At 60.6% G+C, this 9,004-nt stretch overlaps 1 protein-coding gene across 3 annotated transcripts; it reads left to right on the top strand.

Annotated features, from left to right (window-relative positions):
* Positions 1-6: 6 nt before the first annotated feature.
* On the top strand, positions 7-8,351 carry HUS1 (HUS1 checkpoint clamp component). Of its 3 annotated transcripts, none has more exons than XM_025046519.1 (7): positions 7-243; positions 356-532; positions 890-997; positions 1,860-1,934; positions 6,811-6,910; positions 7,695-7,932; positions 8,087-8,351. In XM_025046519.1, the coding sequence occupies exons 1-7, from the start codon at positions 154-156 to the stop codon at positions 8,127-8,129; spliced, it is 831 nt and encodes a 276-aa protein (XP_024902287.1). In that variant the 5' UTR covers positions 7-153; the 3' UTR covers positions 8,130-8,351. The 3 variants fall into 3 exon arrangements, with proteins under 3 accessions (XP_024902287.1, XP_024902286.1, XP_006911547.1); XM_025046518.1 differs by having other exon boundaries at positions 7-270; XM_006911485.3 differs by having other exon boundaries at positions 8-270; positions 7,695-7,814.
* The last annotated feature ends 653 nt before the right edge of the window (positions 8,352-9,004 follow it).

Genomic DNA, 9,004 nt, shown 5'->3' with positions numbered 1-9,004 from the left:
GGTCCTTCTTCCCTCCTCCCGCCCGCTGCGTGCGGCGCCTGCCGGGCTGTCGGGAGGCTGGGGTGACGTCGGCGCTGCCAAGGTGCTTCCCGGTGGCCTCGGGGCGCGTCTCGGTGGTTCCTGACCTTGACCCCCGCCACAGGAGTCAGCAGCATGGTGGCCAAGCTGGCCAAAACCTGCACAGTCCGCATCAGCCCGCGGCAGCTGAACTTCATCCTCGCCGACAAGGTGGCCAGCGGAGGGGTGAGCATGTGGTGTGAGCTGGAGCAGGTGAGCGGCGCCCCGGCGGGCCGCGCGTCAGTGCCCCCAGCGCCCTCGGAGCCCGCTCACGCGCCCGCCCCGCTCCTTCCCTTAGGAGAACTTCTTCAGCGAATTTCAAATGGAAGGTGTCTCAGCAGAAAACAATGAGATTTATTTAGAGCTGACATCGGAAAATCTATCTCGAGCCTTGAAAACTGCCCAGAATGCCAGAGCCTTGAAAATCAAGCTGACCAATAAGCACTTTCCCTGCCTCACAGTCTCCATAGAGCTGGTGAGTGGGGGGGCAGCGGTCCCCAGACTCCTCAGGGGAACAGAAGTGGCCATAAGCCTGGACCTTTTAACGTGCAGAAAGCCAGTTTTATTAAAGCGAAGGTCGTGGCACATGAACCGTTGTTTTCCATTGGAGTCGGGTCCTCAGACCTGAGAGCGTTGTTTTGTTCAGCACGATTCCCGGCCGCTGGCAGCCGGGAGCCTGAGTGTCTGCTGAATGGCTCTGGATGAGTGAGCTGAGAACATTCCACTAAGAATTGACGTTTTAGCTTTTGCACTTTTTGTCCTTCGGTTCTTCTGGTTCTTATTATTTTAATATTGACGTTGTAAAAGTACGTTTTAATTTTTCTCTTGGCAGCTGTCTGTGTCGAGCAGCAGCCGCGTGGTGACCCACGACATCCCTATAAAGGTCATCCCTCGGAAGCTGTGGAAGGATTTACAGGAGCCGGTGGTCCCGGACTCTGATGTGAGTGATGCCCGGAGCCCTCTTGCTCGTCGAGAAATAAGCAGTGTGATTCGAGTTCCCCCGTTTTCGCTGTAATCTCGCAGTGAATGCTGTTTAACAGTAACGCTCGTTTTTAAAGGGTAGTTCGGGAGAAAAAATGGAATATTTGCCTTCTGTTTACATAAAGGTCTTCGAGCAGCGCTGCATGTAGTAGCAGCAAAGCCAGGTGCTGCAGGAGGGAGAGACTGTCTGGCCCAGTGTGTGCCCCAAGGCGGCACTCTGGGGAGCCCCCATTTCTAGCGGGGCGACAGCCTTGGGCACCACTGTCAGTTTCACAACTCGATGCTTCCTCGTCCCGTGAGGAGTGACGTCCAGGGCGTGCGTACAGTCCTGCTGACGGGAATCCCGGGGCGACTGGGAGGATGGTGCCCCGCGGCCTTCGCCGTTTGCCCACACTGTTGACGTGATCGTGGGAGGGATTTTACGGGGAGACACCTGCACCGCCTGGGGAGGGCAGCGCCGTGTCCAGCATGTTGAGACCCGGCCTGAGCATAGTGCGGGGACTTCTTGGTGGTGCTTTTGCGGGGTGGTGAGGCCTGAGCCTCGGAGTGCGTCCCTCAGGGACGGCCTCTGGCTAGTGCCGGACCTCAGTCCTCTTGGGTGCGCACGGGGCCTCTAGCTGGAGGGCTGCGGTCCTGGAACCGGAAGTGCCCACGGGGCCGTGGTCCTTCTTTTAATGATTTAGAAAGACCCGTATTCAGACAGTTTGACACAACTCCAGCGTTTTCAGGCTCACACACACTCCACGCCTAGGCCGTGAGCACACCTGTCGGCACGTGACTGCGTAACTCACGATACTTCGCGTCTTCTCTTGGTTTTGTAGGTGAGTATTTATTTGCCCGTCTTGAAGACCGTGAAGAGCGTGGTGGAGAAAATGAAAAACATCAGCAACCACCTGGTAAGTGGCCACTCCTCGAGGAAGGCGCTCCGACTTACTTGCGTTGGGCCGCCCCAGGCGAGGGCGCCCTGGCCACGCTCAGCACACGCGACGCCCCCTCGCCGGCCTGGTGTTGGCCAGGCGCCCTCAGGAACCTGTCCCGGTGCTCCCCAGATCTGCCTTCACTGGGAGTGCTGTGTGTTTGCCTTCGTGTCATATTTCCGGCGTGCGAGCAGTAACAGTTCTGGCTTCCGTCCCTTATGTTTTGGACAGAAGGTTGCTTAGTTCACTTGTTTATGTGTATGTTTTTTACAAGTCACTGATATTGGCAGTGAGCTGAGTGTCCTATTTACTTAAGTGTCCTGGTGAGCCCGGACGGAATAAGGTCTACCTACATTATCTACAATCTGCAGTATAAATTGACAGTCTAGAAACTTAGAGACCTTGGCGTCAGAAAAGGAAACTGGATCCTAAATAACGTAAGATGAGATTGTCACCTGCCCCGTCTTACCCTGAGCAGTTCTCATGCCAAGTAGACGGGCACGTTCACTTTTCTGTTTGCTCATGTGGCGGTCCACCGCAGTGTTGTGGAACATGACAGCACGTGACGGCGAGGGCGACCTGTGTGGACGGTCCTCACTCACACCTGGGGCTCTCTGAATTCTTCCTTCACTCCCCATTATGTCCCCGAATCTTCTAAAAACCACCGTCTGCCCGATGAAGCATCGCCCCACTGCCAGGCTGCGTCCTCTGTCACACAGCCACACCCTCACCCGCTGTCCTTCCCCACACACCAGTTCTTCCCAGGTTCTGCCCGATGAAGCATCGCCCCCCGCCAGGCCGCGTCCTCTGTCACACAGCCACACCCTCACCCGCTGTCCTTCCCCACACACCAGTTCTTCCCAGGTTCTGTCTCGGCCCTTCCTCCCTCCTCCCCGGGAGCACTGAGCCTCACCGTCGGCGGGGACTCCCAGAGCTCCCGCTGACTTGGGTCGGTGCCCCATGTTCAGCCACCTGCTACTGTCTCAGGCCCTGCTGACCTGCCGGCTTCTTGGAGAGCTCTGTCTCAGCCAGCTTTGTGTCGAGCCTCCCACTGGGGGACCGCCACCTGGGCGGTTAGTAGGTGCTGTCCCTACTGCTGGACTTGGGACGGAATTCAGCTTCAAGAGACCTTGGCATTGCAAAGGTTTTCTGAGCCGAGAAAACGATTCTGGGCCTTTTTATCTCTACAGCGGTGCTCCCTGAGCACGCTGTTTCCTTCATGACTTACTCTTGTAGATTTTAACTGACAGCCACTTTCCTAAGAGGCATCGGGAGCTGTGCTGGCATTGGCATGCCCACGACGGCCGCATGTTGATCCAGTTGTCAGGCCGCAAGTTCCTCTGGGGACACACCCTGGGGGCCTCCAGACAGCTTCGGAGGCCCAGGAGAGAAGAGGCACGGCAATTAACCTAGGGACATGGTTGTTGTTCTTTCTGTCCAAGGGACGTGAGTCAGCAAAGTAGATGGAGAAAATCACCAGAGGTGTTATTCTCTGGAGTGTTTAAAAAACAAACAAAAATTTTGTTGCGTGGCTACTGCCTTGTGGCCCACAGATGGAGAGCTGTTAGGCGTGGGGACAGTGAGGGTAGCCGCGTGTGATGCCACCTGCTGGGTGGCCAGGATTCTGTCTGGAGACAGACTGTCAGTGAAGGGAGATGAGTGGGACCCAGCACGTGAAAAACGCCTGTTCCATCAGAGACGCTCAGGCCGCCCCCGCCGAGGCCGCGTCCAGTCCTTCCTTCCTTCACGGGAGATGTGGCCACAGGGACAGGCTGTGACTCGGGTGGGAGAGGACAGACGAGCCCGCCTGCCAGGGCTCTGCTCCACGTGTCAGGGCGTCGCTTCTGGAACTCTGACGTGCACGGACTCCCCTGAAGCCTCGTTACGTCAAAGTGCGGATCCAGTTCAGAGGGTTGGGCTGGGGTTGACTGAGGGTGTGCCGGGCGCCCGGGGCGCTGACGCTGCCTGTGTTGGGGCCACGTCGCGTAGCAGTGCTTTGTGGGAGGAGCTGTGTGGTGTTACCCCTTAGACATCAGTGTGGGGACGTGCACGCATCTGCCGAGTGGGTAAAACCAGGGAGTCCGGGGTTAGGGGTGGCAGAGGCGAGTCCTCAGACACACTGCTCGGCCCTGTGCCCTGGCAGCGGTGCCGCCTGGAGTGGGGATGGTGACACCGCTGTCACGGAGCTTAGTGTTTGCAGATGAAGGTAACTGGGTGCGTAGCGCGTCTGCCACGGCTGCCTGAGCGGACGCTGACTGTTCCGGGAAGTCGCTGAGGGGAGTGACCGTGCCCGGAGCCCTGCGGGAGGGTCGGCGTGGGCGCAAAGTGGCGCCCGGGCGCCGGGCACTGCGTGCGGCCGCAGAGGTCCCATCTGCCACGTGCGGGGTGGCGGTTCCCGGCGTCGGGAGAGCACGCGTGCGCCTGAGCCCGAACTGACCCGGCCTTTGCCGGCTGCTCCCCACTCAGTGCTCACGGGAAACCGTCGTTTGTCAGAGCGGCAAGCGCTTGCGGCCGGCGTCGAGGGCGTGCTGCTGTGCGGCAGAGCCCGAGGCAGGGTCCGGAGCGCTCACAGGGCTGCTTTGTGCGCGGGAGCCCAGGCCCCAGCCCCCAGCCCCCTGAGAGCTACAGCGCTGCGCTCCTGGGCAGTGAGAGGACAGGGCCGGCACCAGCGTGTCCCGTCCAGGGGTCACCCGCTGGATCGTGCGTCGAGGCCGTCTGGAGGGCCGATTTTTGTTAACGTCAGAAGCCCAAGAGATAAGAGCTCACGCGAGGTAAACGTTGGGGTTTGGTTCTAGAATGAGAAATGTTCAGATTCAGCGTCCACATTCTTAAGGAACAAAGAGGGACACTCACGTGTGTTCACTCTGTGCAGACGGCGGAGTGAGCAGATCAGGCGTCCACTCACCCCCGGGCCGTCTCTGGCGCTGTCCCTTTGGGACGGCCCCTCCAGAGGAGGTGGCTGCCTGTACCTCCCCAGGGGCCGGTGGCCGTCTCGTGCTATCTGCTGGGCAGAGTGCTGGCTGGCACACCACCACACGGGCTCTCCAGAGACCTGCCAGGTGGCGGGAACGGGCAGGTGCCAACACGGGAGAAGCGGGGTGCGTGTGGCCAGGTGCGGGACCGCAGCCATGCCGTGGCACGTCCTTCTCGGAGCCTCCTCTCTAGAGTTGGTCCTTCGGCGGTGGACGGCACAGCTGGAAAGGACGGGCCCCTCCGGGACCCTTGAAGTCATGGGCGCAGGACTTGTGCAGTAGGAGCTGACACGGGGGAGGTGGCGGGCGGGAAAGGCCGGGAGCCGTGGGCCAGCAGCGTGGATCTGGGTGGCGCTGGGCAGGTCATGAGCCCAGCGGTGCTGGGAAGCCTGCAGCGGTGACACCGCAGCCCGCGGGGGGCCTGGAGCCCCAACAGCACCCCTGACCTTTCTGAATTCGGAACCTGCCCTGCCGACCCCTGGGTGGCCCGTGAGGCTCTGCGGCTCGATGGCCGTACGAGTCGTCCTTGCCGCAGGTTTGGCCATTGCTCGTCCTCCCGCTCGTCCTCCTCGGTCCCGTTGTGCGTGTTTGCGAGGCATCGGCCTCCTCAGAGCCCAACGACAGGACGCGCCGTCCCTCAGCCCTGCCGTGTGGTTTAGGCTGTCCGGGGACAGGTGACGCTCACACACCTTTCCCACTGTCCTCCAGGGAGCACTCGGGGTGGGGGGAGGGGTCACGGGACGAGCATCGCCTTCGCGTCGCGGGTCCGTGGGTCAGGGTGGCCGGGCGTGGACCCCTTGGCTCAGCGTCCCGCCCTCGTGCCGTGGTCTTCAGCGGGGCGCTGCTGTCTGGGCTGGTTCGATTCTGGCTCTGCCCCGCTGCGGGCGGCTTGGACGTGCTAGTGGCGGAGGCGTGGACGGCCCCCGCGTGCCCCCGCGGCCTGCGCGGTCCCAGCCGGTCCGAACTGGCAGGCCTCCGCAGCGTCAGTGCTCACGGTCCCCGCCTCGGTGTCCCTGGGCTCCGCGAGGACTTGGGTCTCGCCGTCACTTCCCTCCGGGTCCCTTCCTCTCCGTCTGTTTGGGGACTTGTGTTTTGTTTGTCTGCCTCGTTGTCTTACTGTGTCCTCTGCCCACTGTACGCATCTTCCTTCTTGCTTTCCGTTTCTGGTGTCCCCCCTCATGCGGCAAGTCACCGCCTGAGCCCCGGCAGCTCGCTCCCTGCAGGCGGCCTGCTCCGCGCGTGTCTGCGCCCCGCGCTGGGCTCCTGCGCTGCTCCCGGGGCCTCGGTGCCCCCACCTGTGCGGCTCCTCTGGGGCCCATAAGCCCTGGCGTGTGCCCCGTGCACACGTTCATGTCTCCACATGTGCTTTGGCCACTAATTTTTCTCTTTTTTCAGAATATCTTGGTTTGGGTTCGACCAGTCTCGCAGGAGGTGTTTTCATTGGTGGGGGTCGGGGGGGTGCGGGGCGGGGAGTTGGTAGCATCACAGCGTCCTGAGCACAGACTGCTGGGCATGCGCCTCCCCAGGACGTCCTGGCGTCTCTCCCTCATCCTCCCTTGCGTGACCTGGGGGCCGGTTCTGGGGGAGCCAGGCCCTGTCCCCCGGCGGCCCCCAGCCCCACCTGCGTCCAGCTCTCCTGACTGGATTCTGCACTCGGGTCTCCTCCCGTGGGGTTTCTGAGCTCCTGCTTCTCGGCCCCTTCTTTCTGTCGCTGATGCTGTGTGGGTCTTCGTGTCACCAGAAGGGTCCTGGGTGGGGGTGCGTGGGGCTCCCTTGTCACCTGGTTTGGTGGACGTTGATGTCCGTGGCGTTTTTTTGTTTGGGGGTTTTATTATTTATTTTCCTTTTCTTTTTTAAGACTGTGTGAAATACTCAATTTGCAGATTATTGAAGCAAACCTAAATGGAGACTTGAACTTGAAAATAGAGTCCGAACTCGTGTGCGTCACGACCCATTTTAAAGACCTTGGAAACCCTCCATTCGGTAAGTTTTGTGGTGGGTTATGTTTTGCTTCTGATAACGTAGTTGTTTCAGATGACGCGCCTGGCTGAGGCCTCTAAATGGGAGGAAGTTGAAATCAGTCCCTGTGGTTCGAGCTCCAGGAGAGGCCAGAGAGCCGAGGGCGGGTGTGGTGGACGGTAGGGTGGGGACGTGAGCCTCCCGGGCACAGGGTGTGCCTGCTGGCGGGGGGACGACGGGACAGGACAGGGTCCGGAACGCTGGGTCCCCATGGAAGCACTGCCCAGCGCCCCCCAGCCCCTACACCCTGTCTCTACTGCTAATGCTTTGTCCCCACCTGGATGCAGTCGGACGCAGACACGTCTCTTTTTCTCCTGCTTTGGCCCCTTTGACGCTCGTAAAATTAGATGAACAGACACGAACTGTTCCCACGTGATCAGCGGCCGTCCCTGCGAGGTGGTGGGGCCCACGACGGGTTCGTTTTCTTTCTGTCCTGGAAGGAGCGGCGGCTCGTCACCGCACGCGTCAGCCCTCACGCATTTGCGGCGTGCTGGGAGGGGGGGGGGCCTTCGTCTTTGGCGTAGAGGGGACGTCGAGCCCCGTTTCAGGGCCCCGTAGACAGGCTCCCTGGAGGCTGGCGCGTTTCAGAGTCAGGACTGAATGACGTCTTGCGTAACGAATGATCGCGTGTGCACCTTGCGATGTTTCTCCAGGAGGCCAGCGTCAGGGCTGACGTAAGTCATTTGCCGAAGCAGTCACTGTGCTGTCTGATGCCCTGTGACATGCGAAGATGTTCCTGTCCTTTCAGCCTCTGCGGACGCGTCTCGCGACAGAAACCCAGAGCAGATGGCCGAGGTGCACGTGGACATCAGGAAGTTCCTGCAGTTCCTCGCTGGGCAGCAGGCGAACCCCACCAAGGCCGTCTGCAGTGAGTGCGCGTTCGCCTTGTTCTTCGCACTTCAGATGCTTCGGTCACCTGTGGTCTCATGCGTCGCACATGGTCTGCTGTGTGGCCGTCAGGCGTCTGGGTTTTCCCGGGCTCAAAGGTGCCGAGGCCAGCACTCGGGGCCCGCTGTGTGGGTGGAGGCAAAGGGCGTGCATGTCCCCAGGGGCCGGACGACCAGGTGGGCCAGGGCGAGAGGCGGCCGGGTTCGGGGTGGAGACGTGTGTGGAGGCCCTGACCGTCCCCCCCCAACCCAGGTATCGTGAGCGACAAGGTGCTGCATCTCGACGTGCTCCATGAGGACGTGTCCCTGCAGTACTTCATCCCCGCCCTGTCCTAGCCACGCCCGCTGGGCTCGGGAGCCCGGGGCCTCCGCCGTGACTGGCCAGGCAGTCGGCGATGCGTTCCGCCAGCGTCTGTCCTCCGCACAGATTCTGTCCATCTTTCTTACTTTTTTCTCTATAATATTTTAACTAGAAGTTAACTTTATGAAACACAGTTGAATAAACGTATTATTTCATACTTTTTTTCTCATGCTTGTTTTACTTTAAAAACATTGAAAAGAGAATTTATATTTCCAGACCTTTAAATAGGGCTTTCTTATTGAAGTCACGAAAATCCTTCCGCGTTCAGAGTTCGTGTTGGAGTCGATCCGTGCGGGTACGTCTGGGCACGGCGCCTCCCAGGCCAGCGTCTCTCGCTCAACAGACTGTCGCGGGCGGCTCTGCCGGCCACGTCTAGGGCACTTATGTTTCCCTGTGCTCACCTGTCCTGGCTCTGGCCCTGGGAGCCCAGTAAGGCAGCCGTCCCCAACCTTTGTGGCACCGGGGACCGGTGCTCCTATGAGAATCCAGTGCCCAGTGGTCCGAGGCGGAGCTGAGGCGGCGATGCTGGCACTGGGGGCGGCTGCAGACACAGATGACGCTTCGCTCACTCGCCTGCCACTTACCCTCCGCTGCATTGCCCGGTTCCTGACAGGCCAGGGACCCGTGTCCGTGGCCTGCGGGTTGGGGCCCCTGCAGTAAGGCAAGGACGGCCTTGCTGCTGGCCTTGCTCGCTCAGGGCAGCGCGGGGTGTCTGGCCGCAGCATGGGGAGCCTTGTTCGACATGCGTGGAGCTGTCCGGGCTGCTCTTCCACCCAGTGCCGCCCCGAGGCTAGTGTGGGTCCCAGATTG

Source organism: Pteropus alecto, unplaced genomic scaffold, assembly GCF_000325575.1.
Source record: "Pteropus alecto unplaced genomic scaffold, ASM32557v1 scaffold214, whole genome shotgun sequence".
Taxonomy (NCBI): domain Eukaryota; kingdom Metazoa; phylum Chordata; class Mammalia; order Chiroptera; family Pteropodidae; genus Pteropus; species Pteropus alecto.
This window is presented reverse-complemented; position numbering and strand designations above follow the sequence as displayed.